Consider the following 22,036-nt stretch of genomic DNA (forward strand, 5'->3'; position numbering starts at 1 on the left):
GCTCGGAATACGGGCCCGGACCCGCTTCTTTTCACTTTCACATGATCACAGCACGTTCATGCTCGTTTGCGCCGCCCCACCCGACGAACAAACGTGGTTATGCCATCGGTGTATGACCTTCATTGTAATCACATCTTCTAAATTTCACGGAGAGCACTCCCTTCCATCAATGATGGACAGATCAACGGTGAACAACGTCAAGTTTATCTCGAGTGTTGGAGTCTGTCTAAGATCACACCCGCCGCCCCCTTGCACGATATCACACTCATGGATGAAGGAAAACGTTCAGCACTTGATTGGATTTGCATGACGTATCTGACTGCGTCCATCGTGCTCAAGATTAATATTGCTAAGCTCGTTATCTCAAGCAAGAAACGGGGACAACAGTGAAGTCAGCGCCTCACTTGCAAAATCAGATGGGATCACTACTAGTAATCGTAGATATGAAAAACTTGTAAATCGAGTAGCTAGCGCGCGTCAAGTCGAAGCTCGCTAGTAGTACGGATGTATGCCGGGGAAGAGATAGATTCTCCCTTCAAATATATTCACTCTTTATACTACTTGTCCGTATGTATCTAAGCAAGGACGCCGACGTCACAAAACCACTCAAATTACCTGCAACCTCAGGCTGGCTAGTAGTGGCAGCTTTGCGGCTCCGATGTCGGATTTCGGCCTCCGGGACGATCAATGTGATTCCCACTCTGATCTCAAACTCCCCTTTCGACTCTGCAGGTGCCATCCATCCAGGATCACAAATCCAGTCTGCTCGGCTGCAGTGTCAACCTTAACGTAGCCCAAGTATGCCGAAGATGGAGGACTCTCGCACTTGATATCCCAAGACTGTGGAACAGGATAGCGATGTCCGTGAAAACACATCCAGGTTATCTGGACAGGGCAGTGTTTCCCCGCTGCGACGAGCTGCTCTCTCGTAGCCGTGCCGTCCCTGTCTCCCTTTTCATCCGTTATAGCTCCATTTTGGACTTGTGGGAGCTGAACAGAACTGGCTTTCTGGACCGCCTCAACATTTCGTGCAAAGGCATAGAACTATTGCCAGATGACTGGGATGCTGATACCTGGGATTGGATGGACGTCTTTCTTCGGTTACTTTGCAAACACGGAATCGTGTTGGACTCTTTCTCAATCATTGACTTTACGGCTCCCGATGAATACGAACCCCCGCCTCCCCCGCCTTCGCCTTTCTACACTCACATGACCAATGTTCACATTCTGTTAGAGCGCCTATACTTCAACGACACCAATGTTATGCTCACCTTTCCATCTGTGACCTTGCGGCGCTTGATTCTGGACACCACCTACTCATACAGTACTCTGGGCCTCGGCACTTCACAATTCGCTACCGATTTTCCGCACTTAGAGGAGCTCTATATTCACTCGCGCCTCATCTTGTTACCGCCACCCACTATCACAGAAGAATCATCTTCCACGCCGTCCGAAGCATCAGTACAGGTGCCTCATCTGCGAACCCTATGTATCCTCACGGACTGGAACAACAAACGTGACCATACGGTGCAGATACTTAGGTCATTGGTTCTTCCATCTCTTTCGGAGGTTATTTGTGGATTTCCACGTCGTCGATGCCAGTTTCCGCATTCAATCGCGGAGACGCTGGAAGATCTCTTTGCGCGCTCCCAATGCCGTCTCAAGGACGTCGGTTTCTACAACGCAGAGGTCGACTGGGCAGTGGAGTGGATCGGTCTACTTAGGGAAACACAACCAGACGTTCAGTTACGCTTGTTCGATAGGTCCAATTGGCACATCAGGCAAGTGAAGGAGGCTTGGTATCATTGATATTCTGCTGAAACTCATGTTGGCTGCCCACAATTGCGATTTCATAAATCATATTACACCACCTATATTACGTAGTACAAATTTGTCAGTATATGTCCGCTGCAGCGAAACAAAGGCATGTCTTGTCAGGTTTACTATAAACTCTTACCAATGAAACCCCATTCGCCAGCTTCTGCGCCAATTATCCTTCATAACCAATCTGACACTGCACTCTGATTACGTTCGTGCAAGCGGCTCCCGGTAGCGCGTCGCCATGATGTGACTTAACCCTCGTTCGCGCTGATATATATAAAGATGAGGTCTCCACCACCCACCACCGCATAAAACTCTCATGCGCACGGCTCTTATTCTTGTCTTGCGTCTCTGTCGGCTGCCTACTTCTCACTCGCGACCTTCAGTTTTCTCTTCCGTCTATTGCAAGACAACATCGCGCAGCATGTCTAGTACTCAAGCAGACTGGTCTCGCTCTGTCCAGTACCACAACTCCTTCCTCCTTCAGACCGAAGCCGACAAAGCAGTCGACGCGGCTATCGCCCATAGCGCGGAGTCCGGCCTGCCTGACTGGGCGGTGGCAAGGAATGAGGGGAAATTCTTGAAGCTCGTTGCTCGGAGTATCGGAGCGAAGCGGATATTGGAGATAGGTGCTTTGGGAGGGTACGTTGTGCTTTCCGCTCAACCTGTCCACGAAGCTTCGAGGGACTCATGTTTCAAGGTGAAGGGTATCCACAATCTGGATGGCACAAGCGTTGCCCGCAGATGGTCGTATCGTCACTCTCGAATTGTCCAAACGTTGCGCAGAGGTACGCACACTTCCCACTCACCTTTGATAGTTTGCATTGACACACATTTTACAAAGGTAGCACAGAGGAACTACGAGCGTGCCGGAGTAGCGTCCAAGATCAGAATTATGCTAGGAGACGCCGTCGATACATTAGCTGGCCTCGACGCTAGCGAGCCGTTCGACGTGGTCTTTATCGATGCCGACAAGACGAACAACCCTACGTACTACAATGAAGCGAAGCGGCTTATTCGCCAAGGAGGCGTTATTGTACGTCCGCTCTCACTTGCCTTGATATTGTTTTCTTATTCAATATTATTGCTGACCTGCGGCTCGGTGTAGATCGTCGACAATGCCATCTACCATGGAACTATCGCGGACCCGAAGTATAAAGACAGTGAAACGGTAGGCACGCGCGAGATGCTGCGGTTGATCAAGGAGGACAGCGAGGTGGACGCCACGACGATAGGGACAGCAGGAGAGAAGGGGTTCGATGGATTCCTGTACGCTGTGAAACTCTAAGCATGAGACCACTGGCAGGATGGTATTTCATTCGCATTAAAACCTTGCACTTCTACGTATATCATGCCATTTGTGTACAGTCTACGCAACCTTTACCATTGGGGTAGTGCTTATCTGATAAGCGGATAATCAACATCTTCTTGCAAGCTGCGGATTAACGAACAACCTAGCTCTGTTGACCATTTCGCGCCTGTGCAAGACCGCAGTATATCGCAGTATCCTGGATAGTGTACGAGTCACTCCACAAACGATAGTGAGAATTATGACAAAGTCTAACATCAAGCCGCCGATGCGGGTACTCGCGATCATATGTCTAGATGTTCAATTCGCAGGCGACTTGTGTCGTACTGAATCTGCACGCTACCACCCTTGGAATAAGGCTTTTGGAGACATAGGCACCAGTTGAATGAGTATAACATGTTCCCTCATCTTCGTCTATGTATCCGCACCATTTTTCCAATCCTCGCTCCACATTACTCACCCAAGAAAAAATCACATTTAAAATGACATCCAGCACCAAAGCAGACTGGGCGCGCTCGATCGAGTTCCAGAACTCGTTCCTCCTCCAGCGACCCGCAGATGGCGCACAGTCCTGCGTCGGGGCTGCCCGACTGGGCCGTGCAGCCTAACAACGGCAAGTTCCTGAAGCTCCTCGTGCCTAGTATCGGGGCAACGAGGGTATTAGAGGTGGGCACGCTTGGAGGATACGTTGACGAAATGTGTGCCACAATGCAAGTTGTTCTGACGTTGATCGCCGTGACCATTTCATACAGTGTGTCAACGATCTACATCGCCCAAGCGCTTCCCGACAACGGGCACACCACAACACCTCGAGCTATCCGAGCACAATGCAAAGGTGAAAGCGAAGCACAAAACAGATGCCCCTAGTATTTGATGATGAACTGGCGCTTTGATCAAGGTATCTCAGGAGAACTTCGTAGTCGCCGGTATCGCGTCCAAGATCACCATCAAAGTCGGCCCCGCCGTTGACATCCTCGCATCCCTTAACCGCGACGGCCAAGAAGAGCCATTCGACATGGCGTTCATCGACGCTGACAAGGCGAACAACCCGACGTACTTCGCTGAAGCGAAGCGCCTCGTGCGCAAGGGCGGTGTCATCGTAAGTCCGCGTTCTACCTCTCCGCGATACCGTAGTATAGCCACTTTGAGAATAGGGAATGCTAACGCGGGCGGACGGTGACGCAGATTGTCGACAACGTCATATTCCACGGCATGGTCGGGGATCTAACCGACAAAGACCCCGACAGTGAGGGCACGCGTGAGATGTTGCGCCTGATCAGGGAGGACGAGGAGGTCGCCGCGACGACAGTGTGCACGGCGTCGAGGAAGGGTATGATGGGTTTCTGTATGCTGTCAAGCTGTGATACATTGATAAACCGGGGATTTCCACGGTGTTGGGGTTGCGTTCTGTCAACGAGGGTAGGATAGGAGAGAGGGTGGTTGTATAACATCCCCAAGCACAGATACAACAGTTGTCCTAGTATAGCCACGGATGTCACTAAATAAATCGCCGTCATAACAAAACAACACGATCACGTACAATATAAAACGACCTCTCCGTTCATCCTCCAGTCCTCCCTCTCCAGCTCATACAAATCCCCTACCGCTCCATCTTAACACCCAGCAGCCCCACCAGCTCAAAACAAAGCACAAGCAACAACTGCCCCAGGAGGTCCATCGCAGCGCTATGCAGCGGCATCGCATCCATATCCGGATCTCTTCCTCGCGCCCACAGCCACTCCGTCAGCCGACGCGCGAACAGGAGGGATATGGAGACGGCGGTGCAGAAGAAGAGCATGGCAAAGACGGCGAAGACGAGCGGGAGGGAGAGCCACCCGAAGGCACGGAGGAGCGTGAGGAAGAGGACCTCGACGGGGAGGGTGACGAGAAGTAGGGTGAGCGCGACAAGCCGTGGTGCTGGGGCGGCGGGGGCAGGTTTGGATGGCTCGGAGGAGGGATGGGGATGGGCTGCAGAGGCTGCAGAGGCGTGGAGGGCTGTGGAGAGGCGGGAGACGAAGATGGAGCCAACGCTGCCTGGGAGGCCTGTTGCGATTTCGATAATGAGTAAGACGAGATGAAAGGATGGCAGGGATCAACGTACCGCTGATGACGATGGCAAGAATTGGAAATCCCTGATACCGCTGCGCGAACATATCCAGCACGATCCCCGACGCACTCGTGATCACCATCGCACCGAACAGCGGGCCCCAACCCTGCGTCAATAAGCTCCTCACATGTCTGTTCTTTCTCACCATCGTCACACATAACGCCGCCGAGGCCGTGAGCAATACGCCGATCAACAGCGGGAAGGACGTGTTGACGAAGGTGATGAGCACGGACGATGTAAGGCCGAGCAGGGCGAGCGTGACGAGGTCGCCGAGGCACGCGGCAATTGGGGGAGCGATGTTGTCCGGGTCGCGGCCGAGGCGCCGGCAGAGGAGGATGAGACCGCACATGAAGGTGCCGAGGACGAGGGAGGACATGCATGCAGAAAGCATGGCTGTCGAGGCGACGAGGATGAATCTAGGGGTGGTGAGTATATGTACGTGTTTATGAACTAGAGAAGGGGAGACGTACTCTGCAATCCCTGACCTCGGTCTCCCGTCAATAATTGGCGGCTTTGGCCGTGGCTTGCGTTTGAATATCAGACCTCGCACAGCTCCTGCCGCAACCGCTCCCGCTTCCGCCGTTGCCGTTGGAGATGCACTCGCTACAGCTGGAACAAACAGCCCCAGCAGCATAGATACACATGCAGCCACGAACGCGACGACGGTCGCCTGCACCTGCAAGAGTGTGAGATTGCCGAGGACCGTGCGCTTGCGCACGTGTGGGTCGTCGAGCACGCCGGTATTGGCGGCGGTACCGAGGCGGGCGGAGAGGTTCATCTCGAGGTTGCCCTTGAGGTTGAGGATGACGGGTATGATCATGATGAGCTCGTCGATCGTGCGCATGGCGCGCCAGCGCTGTTATGGGAAGAGGAGACGGTCAAGAGGGGCGAAGGGCGGGGTACGGGGCACTCACTGACACATGGTCTAGTAGCTCTCCAGTGAAGAGGAGGCCAATGCTGGTGAGCAGGAGTGTGGGTGCGCTCTGTGTATGCGTCAGTGCGATTATGTGGCACAGCAAAACATGGCGCGTACCTCGAGCACAATGCCGCTGACCTGGGCCCAGGTGCTCTGTGGAGCAGCTGGTCGCCGTTCCCAGCCGCGTGTTCTGCCCTCTGCACCGAGGAGTGCGGTGCGGCCCTCGTCGACGTTGGCGAGGTCCATGGAGTCTGCGGGGGAGTCGTATTGGCCGTCGTTGATGAATGGGCTCTGTCCGCCACGAGGGGGCCGGTGTTGCTCTTCTGGGAGGTCACCGAGCTCGATGTCACCCTCGCCCTCGCTGTCGCTGCCAGCGTCGAAGACGAGCGAGTCCATTGCCCTATGCCGTGTGTCCGACATATCCTCACTAGTTGAAGGCAACAAAAGTGGAAGCGAGGAGTGCTGCCTGTGAGCGTGGGAAATGTCGGTGGCAGTAAGAGCCGACAAAAGCTGTCGACTGACGCTCGTCACCAGCCGCGTTCTCACCAGCCAGCGCCGTCCCCGACCTCTCCTCATCGCCGCCCACGACGACGAGCACACGCGCACGCCCTACATCATCCCGGAGCACCGCGCTCATCACGTTGAACCGCCCCACGTCTCCCCGGCGCGAGGCCGCCACCCGCCGGACCCGCCGGACAAACAGACCGTGACCACGGACACCACCTGCACCCCCCTGGCCTCGCCCCCGCCTAACTTCATCCTGCTCTCCGCCAAGTCATGTCCAAGCTCACGCCGTACCAGCCACCACCACCCGTGCGCTCTGCTCTTTTGAAACACCCACCAGAGGGCGTGCCCCCGACGGACGAGCTTGAGGCGCTCCACGCCGAGCTCACCCAGCTCCGGACGCGCTCTCTCGAGCGAGTTAAGAAGGCTGGAGAGGACCTCCGCACTCTCGAGGAGTCCATGCGCCGCATCAAGGAGCGCGAGAAGGGAAAGCTGCGCGCCGAGAAGCTCAGGCGCGAACGCGCATGTGAGTGTCGTCATTGCCCTCTGATGTGTCGGGACAACATTGACGAGAGTCAAAATTTCGTGCTCCTTTTCCTATATGCTATACTCTTTGGTCGCTATATGCGTGGTGTTCTCGCTCTTCTGCCTGTCTTTCCCCAAAATGATGGCGTCCCGACCGATACTACTCCGGTAATGACGTTTGACGGCCACCGACTGCACCGTCAACCTCGCTGTCGGTCGTGGCACCACGACTCTTGATTTGTGGTTACAATACTACTTGGATGCTTCAGCTCTCGATGTAGACGAAGTCGACTACTCGCGGGCGAACAGTGGCCACGCCAAATCCCGCGCACCCTCAATACCCCTCTCCGTAGCCAACTCGGCACGATCGTCTCAGGACCCTCGTAAACCGTATGTCCACCTTCACTTATGCGAATGATATGCGGGACATGACAGGAGCTCGGATAGATTACTGGACGATAGCAAGAAGAACAAGAAGAAGAAGCGCCCACGAGAGGACGTCAGTGATGCAGAGTCAGGTGAGCTTAAGCATACAAATCGAGCGCATACATCGACTCACAAACGGTAGACATGAGCTCCATCAAAACCGTCCCTCATCGACCACATATACTCCCATCCCTCCCGAAACCGACCAAATCCCTCCCCTCAATATCCAACCTCGCCAAGGTCAGCTCACCCACCCTCTCTTCTCTTCAAACCTGAGCTAAACCCACCCTCACAATCCCCACAGACCTCTTTCCAACCCGACTTCTCCATTCCCCCACCAACCTCGCTCATCACCCCGCGTCCGCCCATCCCGCCAGCGCCCATCGCAGGCCCCTCGAAGCCCATCGAAGTCACCGAGGACTTCAGCAAGCTCAAGCAGCCCTCGCAGGTGCTCGTCTCGACGTTCTACACCTCCATCGAGCCGTGGATACGCCCCGTGCGCGAGGAAGACGTCGGCTTTCTCGAGTTCACCGCGGACGAGGTCGAGCCGTTCGTCGTGCCCCCGCTGGGCAAGCACTATTCGGAGCAGTGGGAGGAGGCGGACATCGCTGCATATGGCGGGCCGATGCCGGGGTTTCAGCCGAGCGTGGTGCGGAGCGGGCAGGGACAGGGACAGGGCGTGGCGAGCGGGAGCGGGAGTGGCGCTGGTGCGGGCGGTGGGGAGGGAGCGGGATCGAGCGGGGGAGGGCTTACCGTTGGCGGCGAGGGCACGAGTGCGGGTGCAGCTGGGCATCCACCACCTGTGAAATGGGATCCTTCGACACTCAGCGAATCCGACCTGCTCGGGGAAGAGCGCGCACATGGGCCGCTGACGGAGCGCCTCGTGAGCGCGCTGCTCCAGGTGAACGATCCATCGGGCTGGAAGGGCGTCAAGGCCGCCGAGGACGCGATGGAGGGCCGCCCAGGTGGGACAGGCGCGGCCGCAAGCAAGCGCGAGAAGGTGAACGTGGCAGATCTGGAGGAGCGAATTCAGGATACGATGCGATTTCACGGGCTGTTGAAGGAGCCGGTGAGTTGTCTTTTCTGTTTTGGAGCTTTCGGTCCAGCATCTTTTGTTCATCTAAATTCATTATACCGTGCTAACAACCCGACCTAAAGCCGGACTACACCCAAAAAGTCGACGACCCGATCGCGACCGCGCTCCGGCACATGCAGCACGAGCTCCGCGGTGTCGTCGCGCTCAACAAGGCGCGCAAGGCGCGTCTCGCGGCAATCGCCAAGGACCGGGTGGCGTACCAGGAATACGTCGACAACCGCGACGCAGTCGACCGCGCGATTACGACGCTGTACACGCGCCTGCAGAAGAAGGAGGCGCCCAAGGCGGCCAAGAAGCGCAAGAAGGGCGATCCGAACGGCGTCTCCACTTCCTCTGCAGCGTCGTCCTCGGGGAATGGGAACGGGAACGGAGGGGCGAGCGCGATCAGCGCGCTCGCGCCGAGTCCTGCGGCGCTGGGTCTGGGACCGGACGAGGATAATAACTTGGCTGTGAACGATCAGCTGAAGGCGCTCGTTGATTCGCGGACGCAGTATGGTATGCTGGTGGGCGACTTTTTTGAAGAGAAGGAGAGGGAGTGTCCGGGGAGGATATACGGGCTGCCGAAGCGGAGCGTGTTCGAGGGTGTGCAGGAAGAGGTGGAGAGAAAGCTTAGCGGCGGTGTGCCGATGGATGTGGATGGTGGTGGTGGTGGTGGGGCTGGAGATGCGCTGCCAGGAGGACTAGGAGCGCTGTTGGCGCCGTCTAGGAGGGAGATTGGGGATCAGATGGATGTGGGATAGCGGGTTTGTGAGGGTCTGGACGTGTTTGCGTTATCCTTATTCGTTGCTCACATCCGCAGGCTCTCTCGGCTTGTACTTACACTGTTACCACTACTATCGCCATGGTGTTCGCGTTGTGCTGTTGTTCACCCGCTTTTCTTTTTTTCAATTCTAATGCCTGTACCACCGGTGGACTCTTCACTCGTTCGCGCTATTATACCCTTTAGTTCGTGGCAAAAACGCGTTGTATAAGTGATATTGCACACGATATGAAGCAAGTAGCACCAGAGAAATCTGTTACCCCGCCGTCTTAGCCTTCTTCGTCTTTTTCGGCGCCTCTCCCGCCTCTCCCTTCTCCCCTTTCCGTTTCTTCGCCTTGTCCTTCTCCTCTTTGGACTTTTTGACCTTTGCGGGTGCCAGCTCGTCCACCTCCATCCCGTCTCCTTCCTGCGCTTCGTCTGTGTCTGCGATGTTGGGCTCGCGCGCACCGAGCGGCGTGAACCGGTGCTTGAGCACATCAGGCGGATATGAGGGCCGCGGCGGGTTTTGCTGCAGGATCTGCACGGGCGAGGACGGCGCGGGTGCGGCGGTGATGACGAGGTGGCGGGCGATGGGTTTCGGGGCTGGTGGTTGTGCGTTGTATGCGTGGATTTAGTCGTCATCAGGGGAGGATGAGCGGAAGCGAGCTTGAAGGGGAGAGGGAGAAGAGCGTACCAGTGTAGAGTTTTCCTCCTTTTTTCTTGCGCGGTAGTAGGCATGTTAGACCTGGGAGCTCTTCTGCGCCTATGGGCGCGCCGCCGTCGTCATCCCTATCCTCATTTTGGTCTTCATCGTCCCGATCATGAGTGTCGCGTGGAGTGTTGTCAATGTACCATGCGTCGTACGACGCGTTCTTCCTGCTGAGCGTGCCCGCTTTGGTCGTCCGACGCTTGCTCGACTGCGAAGCCGACGATGAGGGGGGCTCGTCGATGAGCATACCCGAGAGATGCTTAGGCTTTACCTGATATGTGAAGCCACATCAGCATACTTAAAATCATCAATCAAGAAAGACACGAGCGATGAAAGAAAAGGAGAGCTCAAAGAGAAAGGGAGCAGAAGGAAGCACATACCCCCTCTGGTGCCCTAACCAACCAAATCTCCACATCATCATCATTCTTCACCGCGTCCCAGTCAAACGCATCATCCCCATCCTCGTGATCGTGCTCGAGGAGCTTCGAGCCCGCTGGTGGCTCATACGCCCAGTACGGGTCGTCGCCCTCGTTTCGCGCGGTGATGCCAGAACTTGTGCCCGCTGCACCGGTTACGGCGACAGCATTGGACTTGCTCTTGCTAGATGTCTTTGATTTCGACTTTTGGGTTTTGGATGAGGACTTGGGTTGGTTTGCGAGGAGGGTGGGCTCCGGCGAGGAGGACATTGGACGGGATGTTTTTGTTTTGTGTTTTGGCGGCGGACATCTGCATCAGCGCACGAAAAGGGAAATCGGGTGCGGATGCGTCGGTCGGGCCGGATTCGATCCGCACTCTCCGTCACCTCTACGAACCCAGACTTTCGAGACATTTATGTTCAGAACACCTTCAATCCATGAGCAAGTTTCTGGCTACTGTATCGTACTAAAGTTCTCTAACTGAAGTCGTGATGTCCAAACACTCACGAATACTTCGTACGCATGCGATTGGACGTATGCACTGCCTAAGGATCGAGCGTCTCTTTGGCGTCTATACAAGCTCAAGGTTCGCCAAGTGCACGGCATGACCCGGTCATCCTCGAGGCGGGCCTCAAGGCTGATTGATGGCTGATACAGACTTGCGCAAGCTTGAACTCGAACCACGACCATTGAACAGACTGTCAGACCTTCGAAGGTACGTCTCGCCGTTCTCTGACCCTGAGTACTGACTGACACGAACTGTTCAGCTCAACTATGCAACCGGCAAGCGACGCTTGGCAGAAGCTCGCACACGAATGCGTTCACAGCGCTATCTACGACTCAAACGAACATCTTACTTACTCTCACTGCCTCCCAGGCACCAGAGTTGAGCTACTTCGATCGGTCAAGGATCTGGCTGGCGACGGCAGGCGCAAGATCATCTGGATCTCGGGCGAGTCTGGGTCTGGCAAGTCTACTGTAGCCCATACTCTTGCCGACGACCTTCGCGGAGAAGGGAAGCTCGCAGCTGCGTTCTTTTTCTCCAGAAAACACACCAAGCGCAGCACGTTCGACTTCGTCCTCCTCACACTTGCCTATCAAATCGGTTTACAGCATCACATTGCTAAAGAAGTCATCGTTAAAGCCATCTCCGATGACCCCGCACTTCTCTCTCCGGAAAAGTCGTCCAACGAGGTATTAGAGAAGCTCGTCATCGAGCCTCTGAGAGAGTCTGCTTTGAGCTGGGATGATAAACCCGGTGTTTCGATCATCTTGGACGCTCTTGATGAAGGCACTGCTACTAATTCGAAAAGCGCTCGCAAAATCTCACCCTTCATTTCCCTTCTCGGACGTCTTATCACGGATTCTTCCCTTCCTATTCGCAACGTCATCATTTTCAGCCGCCCATGGCCTCAGATCAGGTCGGCTATGAGCAGTCTGCGTGCACCGAACATCGTCGAGACCGTCCGTATGGAAGATTACGGTTCGTACGAGGATGTCACTCGCTTCTTCCGACACGCATTCGACGAGATTTATGACAATCATTTTCTGGAATCTCTCTTCCGTAAACCATGGCCCCCTGAAGCCGAGCTCGCAATGTTAGCAGAGCGAGCCCAAGGCCGCTTTATTTTCGCAGCAACTGTCATTCGCTTGATAGATCAAGAAGAACCCAACAAACGTCTTCGATTGGTCTGTGACATGTTACGCGGCACCTTGGCGAGCGTGTGGGGGAGCATTGACCAACTGTACTCCTCCATCATCGACGGAGTTGACCCGACCATTCGCGCGAAGGGTCTGAGATATCTCAAGCTGATAGCTAACCTCGCCGAGCCTCTCGCTCTCTCTGAGTTGAATACACTCCTAGTCGGAGACGTTCATGCCTTCCTGGTTCCATTCTCAGCCTTGATTTCTATCCCGTCTCCCGGGACGAACGAGGCGGTTGAGACCTTCCACCCATCCCTTCGTGATTTTTTACAGGTTTACCAACAGGATTTACAGGTTCATCAGCAAGACGAACAGGAGCATGTTCATTTTTCTTTAGCGTTTTCTTGTTTTCAGACTATGGGAAAGCTGCTGAAACGCAATATTTGTGGGCTTAGCGATCCGTCGTTGTTGCATGACGAGGATCTGAAGTTTGCCGAGAAACGCGATGCCATTCCTCGAGCGCTACGATATGCTTGCCTCTACTGGCTACATCACCTGAAACTCGCTCCCCGAATTGATGCGGTCCATGGACACTTGTCAGACTTTCTCCAGCAGCGCCTTCTGTTTGTCATTGAAGCCTACGCGGTACTCGGTGAACTGGGCCTTGGGGTAGGGATACTAAGAGAGGCTCGAAACACCATCTCGGTACGATCCCCGCCCATCCTCTATCATCGCAAGTACTAATTCCCCGATCAACGTAGGCTTGGGCAGACAATACCTTCGCTCAAAAGGATGTCGCTGTCTCTCTGCTACACGATAGCTGGCGGCTCGCTCTGGATTTCTTCGATCCCATCAGCGTTTCAGCTCTGCATGTATACGAGTCTGCCCTTCCCTGTACCCCGGCAAAGTCCACGATTCGTCGCATCTACAAGCAGCATCTGGAACAAGGAGCTGCTTTTGAGTTTGAAGAAGGTCTTGATGAGAAATGGGACTGCGTCCTGCGGGTAATCGACTTGAAGAAGAAGGTTGACAAAGCAGTCCTATCGCCCGATGCATCACAAGTAGCTGTTTGGGTCGGAATTCGCTGACGGTGTGGGACACAGCCACAGGAACTCATGTTGCAACAGCCCCCTTTGGAGCTGCAGCCTATTATAACGGCTCCAACGACGACATCCTCCACGATTTTGCACACAATAACTCCTGTACAACAACAGCCATAAGTGACGGTATTTTAGATGGCACAATAAGAGTCTGGATTCCATCTAGCCGCGCAATCATCGCATATCGCAGGGATGGAACGTTAGAGTCGTCATCGTGCCGAATTTGCCGTCGTATAGCGCTCTCTTCTGATGGATCTACAATTGCATGCTTCTGGACCGAACTTGACGATCGCTACGCAATAATCGCTATCTACGACATTGCTACCTTTGAAGAGCTGACACTCCTGGAACTTGACGAGATTCTTCAAACACTGGCGCCACGCTCAAATGACGACCATCGACGATTCCGCGGTGGGGAGCGTATCGAAATCGAGTTTTCTGTCTCGGGGGAGCATCTCGTGGTACACTTTTCGGGCCACATCCTTCTCTTTGATACCATTGACGGCCGGCTTCTATCATGGGCACGCTGCAACGATACGGATGCTATATGCGCGGATCTAGTCTTATTCGGAACAGACAACAAAAGGATACTTCACGCCAGCAGTTCTCCTGGCAATTCAGCTAGTATCTCACAGTTCTCCTTTGTCGACATCACCAAAAAAGCTAGTAGGACCACCACATCTTTTTCAGACAACCCTTCCTCGTGCGCATACTCCAGTTTGCAGGCCAAGGGCAATATGTGCTCTCAAACATCTCTAGATCCGTTGGGTCAACCCTCTACGTCATCAGCTTCCCATTCTACGTCTCCGCTTGGTGACGCCTGCGAATTGCAGAGAGAGATTTCAGTAGATCACCGAGCGCCTTCAACTCCAGAACAAACGTTGATCGTCCACTCTGGTATGGTTGTTGGGGTAAAAGGCTGGTGAGAATATGTGTGGATTCTGCGATGGTAAACGAACCAGCTGGGTGACACAAGACAAACCATGTGTTGGTGCTTTTCGTAAGGGCAACCATATCTATCTTGTGGATCTTTCTCAGGCTACTATTAAATCTCCTTCTGATATTTCGACGACCAATCAAAACCTTGGGCCTCAAGGCACCCCTGTCGATTTCCTCTATTCCCTTTGTTCCTCCAAGTCATCAGTTTGGAACAAACTAGTCTTAGAGACATCGTCGCACTCAGAGCAGGTGCTAAAAGTTCATTCGATATCGCCAAAGTCCACCTATTTTGCATGTACTATATGCAGTGGTGCCATACAGGAATGGGATGACCGGCTTTGCTTAGAGGTCTGGGATCTCAGGTCGGGCTCTCAGATAGGAACGTGGGGTACTGAAAATCTCGTATACGGGACTCAGAACCCCAAACAAATCCACTTCGCAAAAGATGAATCAATGCTAGCTCTACTATTCGAAGATCTTTCCGACTGTGACCAAGGTGTTGTTTTCACGTTTGTGTCTTATTCCCTTGAAGGAAATATATTGCAGCAAGAGTTCACCTTCTCTATTCCTCGTGTCTCGATGTATAGCGACGAAGTGCCCCGCATTGCCTCTGTGACTCGCGAAAAGATTTCTTTTTACCGCTTGGAACATTCAACATTTGGAAAACCAAGGTGCCTTTTGCATATCACTCAAGTGAACTGGTTGATTTCGGAGCCAAAAACGACTACTATTGTCTTATGGGACTGGGCCATTGCATTCAGAACATTGGCGATGGTTTCACCCGGCCTCACTCGGATATATCATAGTGGGAAGGCTATAACCTTGAGACCCTCACTGTTTCTCAGTCAGGATGTTCGGCTCGGAGGCTCACTAGCAGGAGACAAACAAGACTGGCTGTATCAAGAAGATCAAGATAACGACCTGGATACCATCCACGACACGGACTCATGGTCGGATCTTTGCATGACCAGGGACGGGTGGCTTAAAAAGAGGAGAACCAGAATTTGCTGGCTTCCTGCGAGGTATCGTCCCTCATTCAAGAACCTACCAAAACACGGGGGTCATGTTGAATACCTACACTTGGTTGTTGAAGGGAGCAAAGTATCGATTTATGGACTGGAGGACAATAGGCACATCACTATACGTCTTCTTCATACGAACATCGAACTGTTTGATTAGGTAGCTGCTTATATTGCCGGTACGATTAGCACAGCTTCATGAAATTTCTACAGCGCAGAGCGATTTGTTGTCAATATCACATCTCGCAGGTCGTGTAATCTTTGAATGGTACGATCGCAAGCTCGTCTCTAATAGAAGCAAGTTAGTAGTAAGCTTGAATAGTAGCGTCTCTATCACGTCAGTATCTTCATGTCACTGCGGGCTCTAGGATGATTAGCTCCGGTTAGCAGTGGGAAGATCACTTAAACAATACCTCGAATAAGCACTGGCGAGTCAATTGGTGTTCCGCTTCATACCTGTACGCCAGGAGATGGTGTCAAGATTCAGTCATAGTAGTTGTCGTCAGAGCAGCTAGCACGGTTTGTGTTTGAAACGAAAGCTCGTCAGAGACTGATTAGGCCGGGTCGGTACCAACAGACACCCATGACGATCAGCTAGGATATGTTCTATAGAAACTAACTTGAGTCTCGCACATTATCTGCCCCGCCTTTCCGTCGTTGGCACGGCCGGACGGCTCGGGACAACGGGCAAATAGCCGATGCCAAGCTTCTAAGTTTGACGTCCCGGTCCCAGTCCTACCTTTCGGCTGAGCATAGCCGAGATGTCAGCTCGTTAATCTGGTCCAATTTCGCGGACGAAGAATGGCGCCCTGCCCTTGTAAATAGTATGTAGACACTCCGATTTGCAGGGACGATGACGAGGCGAAAGAAGGACTATAAAGGTATATTAGTAGCTGGGCCAGGGAAAGGCTATCGCGTTGCCCACCGCTCAACTACGCATTTTTCTTATCATCCCCTGCCACTCTCTATGTTAACCACTACCGCATTCTCAACTGGCGTTCGACCCATGGATCCGTCTGAGCCGCAATGGGCAAAGTCCGTTAGCTTTCACGACTCCTACCTGCTCAAGATGGACATGACCATCGAAGCCGCCTTGGAGAACAGCGACAATAATGGTCTTCCACAGATCGCAGTCCCAAACAACGAGGGCAAGTTCCTCAAGCTCCTCGCGCGCACGTTCGGTGCGAAGCGGATCCTCGAGGTCGGCACGCTCGGAGGGTCAGTTCTCATCTCGCGCTTGAATCGCGTTCAACGCGGGACAAGATTAACATTGAGGTAAACACGGCTCACCGCATCGATAGGGTTTCGACGATTTGGATGGCTCAAGGCATGCCACAGGACGGCCGGATAACAACGCTCGAGGTGTCCGAAAAGAACGCGGAGGTAAGTTAGAGCGGGAGTGACTTTGCCTCGCCCACCCCACTGTCATGCGGGAGTATCAAATGCTGAGATGAAGGCTAATTTATCACCATGTTCACGTTCCACATGCTTCGTGCAGGTCGCCAAGCAGAACTTCGAAAACGCAGGCCTCTCTTCGCAGATCGAGCTCATCGTCGGCGACGCACACGACACGCTCGCGAAGCTCCAGCCGTCCGAGCCGTTCGACATGATCTTCATCGACGCGGACAAGAAGAGCTACCCGGCGTACTGGACGGAGGCGAGGCGCATGGTGCGCAAGGGCGGTGTCATCGTGAGTCGTGCCTGATCGATATCCCGTACCGAGATCCCGGTGCGATAATTGTCTCTAACGTTGTTATTCGGTTCGCCAGATTGTCGACAATGTCATCCGATACGGACGCGTTGCAGACTTGGAGTACGAAGACCCAGATGTCTTGGGCGTCCGCAAGCTGGTGGCGATGGTCAAAGAAGACGATGAGTTCGACGCGACTGCGATACCCACCGTTGGCGAGAAAGGCTTCGATGGATTCATGTACGCAATCAGGTTATGAACCAGTGGGCACTGGTGCTCTCTGCTGTAAGCAGAGCATTAGCTTCAATCGCCGCGTGGAATCGTGCGGAAAACACGTGTTACCCACCTTTTAATCATCGGTTGTCGGGATGGCGAACTCAAGACCCGAAGCAAACCAAGGAGACGGGAGGTGGACTTACTTTGTATTAGTAGTAAGCAGGTACTATATCAGAGAAGCACATACCGAGCTGGCAGTGCCGACATATCAACTATGAACGAGATGGGGAAATTAGAACGAAGAAGGCGATACCATAGCATTGAAGACGGCTGGTCCTTGGATGACTGCCTGACGGCTGCATCGAGAGAATGCATATACAGATACCGATATTGGAGGTGCTCGTGAGCTCCGTACTAGCGTAGAAGAGCAAACAGGAAGGACCTTACCAAAGCGCAACGAGGTAACATTGCCTCGACACATCAAAGACCTACCGCCCTTCTCCGACCTTTGAACTGTGAACATAACGCCTGCATCTAGAAGGCGCCGAGGGACTGTAGGTCCATTCCAACTGAGGGTTGTTCTCGGTCACGTTTCATGTTCCCGAGAACGTTTTTTCTAGATGCGAATCCTTCATCTACAATGTCGTCATCAGCGAAGGTCCATTCATTTAAACAGTTATATGAACGAATTGCATGCAACGCGGGCATACGGCCCTCGCCTGCCGACCCATCTCACAGAACAAACCCTATCCTGTGAGCCTGTGAGTTGCTATAGTTGTCTGAAACGATGCGTATCCGTCGGAGACGACATATCAGTCAAGAAATCCCCTTCCAGCAGGACGAATGCGAATTTGTGATATGGAAGTCGGGTACTGGTAGAGCAGAACGTTACATGCCTATTACACGCATGAGCGTCTAACGACCCAAGCGCCTGCACTTGGGCATAGCTTCAAGACATGATGCACAGCACAGCATCGCGGCATTTAGCGTACGCAGTCGGATGCGGCCACGCGCCGTGCGTGACGAAGTTAGACAGCCTAAGGATAGGGCTCTCCCATAGGAAGAGTGTATTGGACCGATGCGCAAAGAGCGGCATGTTCATCAGCACACCGCTCTACTGGCAAACGGACGACGATGTCCACCGAGGATGACGATGTATGTGTCTGATGAAAAAGCTGTCAATTTCGTCCCATTAAAGCTCAAAAACGCGCGGAGCCTCGCCTCAACCAGGCCGGCCTTCCGATTTTATTGCCAGGTTCTGGTAAGTGGGGGTGGTGGCTGGCACCGCTCATGCACCATGCTCCTAACGTGTTGCTGAGCAAAGACAGCAATCAGAACGAGCAGATTTCCATCTTCCTAGGAAGACTGCGACTCAGAGCAGGTACGTACCGGTAGCCACGGCTTCATTGAAGTATATAAGCAGTTTGCAATAGCGCAGCAATTCACTTTGGTCAAAAACCTTTCCCACTTTACCTATCGAAAACCCTGCCACCACAAAAATGTTCGCCCACTTGCGTACTTGCGCTCTGATAATCGTGGATTGGGTCATGAGTCCATTGCGATGGGCGTTTACATACACGGATTCAGCGGAGATTCGGAGTTTATTGGCTTCGGGTTCTTCAATGCAGCCTAGGTTTCAGCGGACACTTGCGAATAGACGCCTCGGGTACCACTCGGGCCTGCGACACAGCTTCGAAAACAACCATCTTCCCTCCCACGACGACCGTCTCAGAACCATCGCATCTATGGTCCGTAATCTCTCTCCTGAAGAAAACCGGGAAGGCTGGGATCAGTGGGTGATTGCCATTGAGGGGTGCGTGGAGCGGTACCTACCCGAGCAACACAGCATGTCGTTCCGCACGTACATCCAGTCCATCGCCTTCACCAGCGTCCTGATCGGCTTCCTCGGTGCAACGCTGAGCGAGCTCGACCCCGAAGATGTCGCCTTCGTCACATCCATGCTCGACCAGCTCTGCACGCGAGCCCCTGCCCGCCCCGAGCAACTCCAGCGTGTCCACAGCATTTTGAGGCAGTGGCTGCACGAGCGCTACGAAGACCCGCTTGACTACATCATGCCCGCATACGAGACCATTTGGAGTGTGGTCGCGTCGACGGTCGCAATGGTGTACGACCAAGACGATTACAAGTCTGCGTTCCTCGACTTCGGGGAGAACCCTACGCCCCGCCAGTTCGAGGCGCCCAGGCAGGGAGGGAGGATGCCGAGCGCCGAGGCGGTGGTGATGGAGATGCTCCGCATGCATCCGCCGAACCGCCAGATATATAGGGAAACGCTGCTCGTCTCGTGGCCGTTCACGGTCTCGGTGGTGCGGATCGCGGATATTAACGTGGCGCAGAGGTCGAGGGCGTGGGGTGACAATTCGAATGTCTTCGACCCAAGCAGGGAGGGCCTGACTCAGGGACAGCAGAGCGAGGAAAGGCCGATGCTGGCGTTTGGACATGGGAGGTTGAAGTGCCTTGGGGCGAGGTGGGCGCCGATTGCGGTTGGGGTCATTGTTGCGAAGGTGTTGGAGAACCTAGACAAGGTTCAGTGGAGGCTCGAAGGAGATGCGGGGGCGAGTTTGGCAAACGGACTGAGGGGACTCACCATACACCGATGCCTCTAGTCCAGTTTCCTGCTATCGCTACACTGTACATCTGCTTTGTGCTTCGCCGTGTCCTGCTGATACTGTTTTGTTGCCTTGAACACTATGCTTCGTTGAGGTTGAAGAGCTTATTTCGCGGATCTGTGCATGAAATTATGACTTGAATGATGGACAACGAAATGCATTGCAGGGTGATGAGAGTCTTTGACCAAGGACGGTTACCTGCCGGCGCCGGTCGAGTCATCGGAAGTGAAGTCCGATTTCCGACCCCAGAAAATGCGCCAAGGTGACACAGGCTGTGCCCTCCAAGACTCCAAAACTCCAAGGCTACGCTAGCTGAAGCGCTTCTACGTGTCTAAGCCATGAACGAAGGCTCCGTAAATTATGGTTCCCTGTTCTCAGACGAAAGCTAATCGGTAGTCATCATGTTTGAAAGTTTCGATAGTCCTTGCGAAGAATGATTGTGAATTGACTACTCAGGTTTTCTTCACCTCATGGACATAAACAAAATCTATTCTCGTACGATCTACAGAAGCTTGACTGGGTTAATGGTTTAAGAGGACAAATTTGGGCTCCACGACACCTCATAAAGTGAGTCTGAAATCCAAAAGACAGGTTGAGAAGATAGCAAAATAAGAACTTGTATGAGGGCGAACTTCAAGACCTCCACAAATCTCCATGGAGAGGTGTTGACCGCCTATGGTTAGCTCCGGGTTTGAGAGATCCGGCAAGAGCGCAGGAAAGCCTCTCGGAGGGTATATCGTCATCAACCCCCGCCAACCACAGGGTTCAATGCTACTAACTTTGTCTAAGTCTACTCGGAGAGAAACAAAGCAAAAGTTTTGTCACCAGTTTACGTAGGTGTAGATGACGAGAGCGCCCTCTTCTCGGACTTGAGTGGATCCACCCAGAGGCCTCGGAACGAACACCCGTTGAACATTACCAGTTAGGAAGCGAGCGACCATCAGGAGTTGAGTTGTAGAGGTGAAGATCCTGCGGCTGGGCGCTAAACGTGTCAATGATTTTATTTTTCTAGGAAGTATGCGAAGCCGAGGCGGTTTAACTGCTACCACCAGCTGAACGGGTGTGCCTAATACCCACCTAGTCCGGTATAAACAAAAAGCGGATTCGAGTGGAACGCAGGAGCCGATCGCTTCAGGGAAATATGGGCGCTGCTGGGTCGAAAGTAAGATAAATTGAAACCATGCAGCTTTGACAAACCAGATTCTCAGGGAAGAAAGGCATGAAGCGCTGTAGACCCCGAACCCGATAAAAGCTCATCCAGAATTGGCTTGGACCACGAACGATAAGTCGTAGCCAATTGGATATCGGTTGTCTCTATTCTGGAGCATAACTCCTTTGAGGATATGACGGAGAGCCTGTTTAACTTCTAGTGCAGGGTGTCTACTGGAACCGTGAGATCACGGGTCACTAGATGTCGTCGAACAAAGATATGGCATCTCGGGATGGAGGCCCGACAAACATAAGTCAACTATGCGATATCCTAAGAAGGTTCCATGACATACTCAAATAGATGTTCCTGATTGGCGATCCATTAGTTGCTGTTGGAACTTCGACGCATGCTTTCGTCTCAGGAGTCTTGCACGCACGAAAGTTTCTCCGGCGAGGAAGTTACTTGATGGGTTCGTCGAAATCGGCGGTTCAAACTCCGACCACTCCGACTCAATATCCTTGCTCGATTGCAAACTCCGAGTCTGCTCGCTCCAGATAGCCGTCGGCAGCCATTGCTACACCTCTCGGTATCTGACATAACTCGGCTACGACAAATTCATCACCGAGTAACTTCACCCGACTTACAGTGCACAGGAAGTCCGAGGGTCCTAGGGCTTTGTGGATCAGCGGTTGGGGGCGTATGTCCTTAGCTTCAAGTGCTCTACTAATGGAGATTGTGGCGAAACAGAAACAGCAGCAGGTCACTTTGGACAATCGGTAGTGGCGTCTGACCGACCAATGGGCTCGGGAAACACCACCACCGCGGTGTTGCGAGGAAAACGTGTATGCGCCCTCATCGGCTGTACACAACTGTCAGGACGCGTCAGCGGAAGTTTGATGGTGTCTACATCATACACCCCACTCATCCGTGCCCCATGGCTCTTCTATCGATCATCGGACTTCAGATATAGCTCACTGAACTTCTGGCAAGGTTTACTGTGATCTGTTTTCAGAATACGGTAAGCCCGTTCGCGATCGACGGCAAGTTCCTTCGTACATTGTGTTCATGCGTTGTGGGCGCCTA

General features: G+C 53.4%; 7 protein-coding genes across 7 annotated transcripts; 6 read left to right on the forward strand and 1 right to left on the reverse strand.

The window, feature by feature from the left end:
- Window positions 1-858: 858 nt before the first annotated feature.
- On the forward strand, window positions 859-1,858 carry CONPUDRAFT_162813 (uncharacterized protein; the record flags this gene model as incomplete). The annotated part of the gene is made up of 1 exon (XM_007766889.1): window positions 859-1,858. The coding sequence occupies one exon, from the start codon at window positions 859-861 to the stop codon at window positions 1,807-1,809; it is 951 nt and encodes a 316-aa protein (XP_007765079.1). The 3' UTR covers window positions 1,810-1,858.
- A 323-nt stretch (window positions 1,859-2,181) lies between these two features.
- Window positions 2,182-3,109, forward strand: CONPUDRAFT_118622 (O-methyltransferase; the record flags this gene model as incomplete). The annotated part of the gene is made up of 4 exons (XM_007766890.1): window positions 2,182-2,463; window positions 2,528-2,609; window positions 2,666-2,857; window positions 2,930-3,109. Exons 1-4 carry the CDS (start codon window positions 2,246-2,248, stop codon window positions 3,107-3,109), a joined length of 672 nt encoding a protein of 223 aa, XP_007765080.1. The 5' UTR covers window positions 2,182-2,245.
- A 1,621-nt stretch (window positions 3,110-4,730) lies between these two features.
- On the reverse strand, window positions 4,731-6,399 carry CONPUDRAFT_48875 (uncharacterized protein; the record flags this gene model as incomplete). Its single annotated transcript, XM_007765920.1, has 4 exons — window positions 4,731-5,173; window positions 5,232-6,093; window positions 6,152-6,220; window positions 6,271-6,399. 4 exons carry the CDS (start codon window positions 6,397-6,399, stop codon window positions 4,731-4,733), a joined length of 1,503 nt encoding a protein of 500 aa, XP_007764110.1.
- Window positions 6,400-6,707: 308 nt separating this feature from the next.
- On the forward strand, window positions 6,708-10,034 carry CONPUDRAFT_162816 (uncharacterized protein). Its single transcript, XM_007766891.1, has 6 exons — window positions 6,708-7,183; window positions 7,452-7,572; window positions 7,630-7,700; window positions 7,751-7,848; window positions 7,913-8,677; window positions 8,767-10,034. Exons 1-6 carry the CDS (start codon window positions 6,931-6,933, stop codon window positions 9,442-9,444), a joined length of 1,986 nt encoding a protein of 661 aa, XP_007765081.1. The 5' UTR covers window positions 6,708-6,930; the 3' UTR covers window positions 9,445-10,034.
- A 1,178-nt stretch (window positions 10,035-11,212) lies between these two features.
- Window positions 11,213-13,641, forward strand: CONPUDRAFT_162818 (uncharacterized protein; the record flags this gene model as incomplete). Its single annotated transcript, XM_007766892.1, has 3 exons — window positions 11,213-11,283; window positions 11,336-12,917; window positions 12,974-13,641. The coding sequence occupies 3 exons, from the start codon at window positions 11,213-11,215 to the stop codon at window positions 13,298-13,300; spliced, it is 1,980 nt and encodes a 659-aa protein (XP_007765082.1). The 3' UTR covers window positions 13,301-13,641.
- Window positions 13,642-16,276: 2,635 nt separating this feature from the next.
- Window positions 16,277-17,219, forward strand: CONPUDRAFT_150463 (O-methyltransferase family 3 protein; the record flags this gene model as incomplete). The annotated part of the gene is made up of 4 exons (XM_007766893.1): window positions 16,277-16,488; window positions 16,572-16,653; window positions 16,769-16,960; window positions 17,040-17,219. The coding sequence occupies 4 exons, from the start codon at window positions 16,277-16,279 to the stop codon at window positions 17,217-17,219; spliced, it is 666 nt and encodes a 221-aa protein (XP_007765083.1).
- A 1,346-nt stretch (window positions 17,220-18,565) lies between these two features.
- Window positions 18,566-19,744, forward strand: CONPUDRAFT_80162 (uncharacterized protein; the record flags this gene model as incomplete). The annotated part of the gene is made up of 2 exons (XM_007766141.1): window positions 18,566-18,940; window positions 19,010-19,744. Coding segments are annotated over exons 1-2 (847 nt in total), but the record flags the coding sequence as incomplete, so codon positions are not given.
- Between the last annotated feature and the right edge of the window lie 2,292 nt (window positions 19,745-22,036).

Source organism: Coniophora puteana, assembly GCF_000271625.1.
Source record: "Coniophora puteana RWD-64-598 SS2 unplaced genomic scaffold CONPUscaffold_2, whole genome shotgun sequence".
NCBI classification, from domain to species: Eukaryota; Fungi; Basidiomycota; class Agaricomycetes; order Boletales; family Coniophoraceae; genus Coniophora; species Coniophora puteana.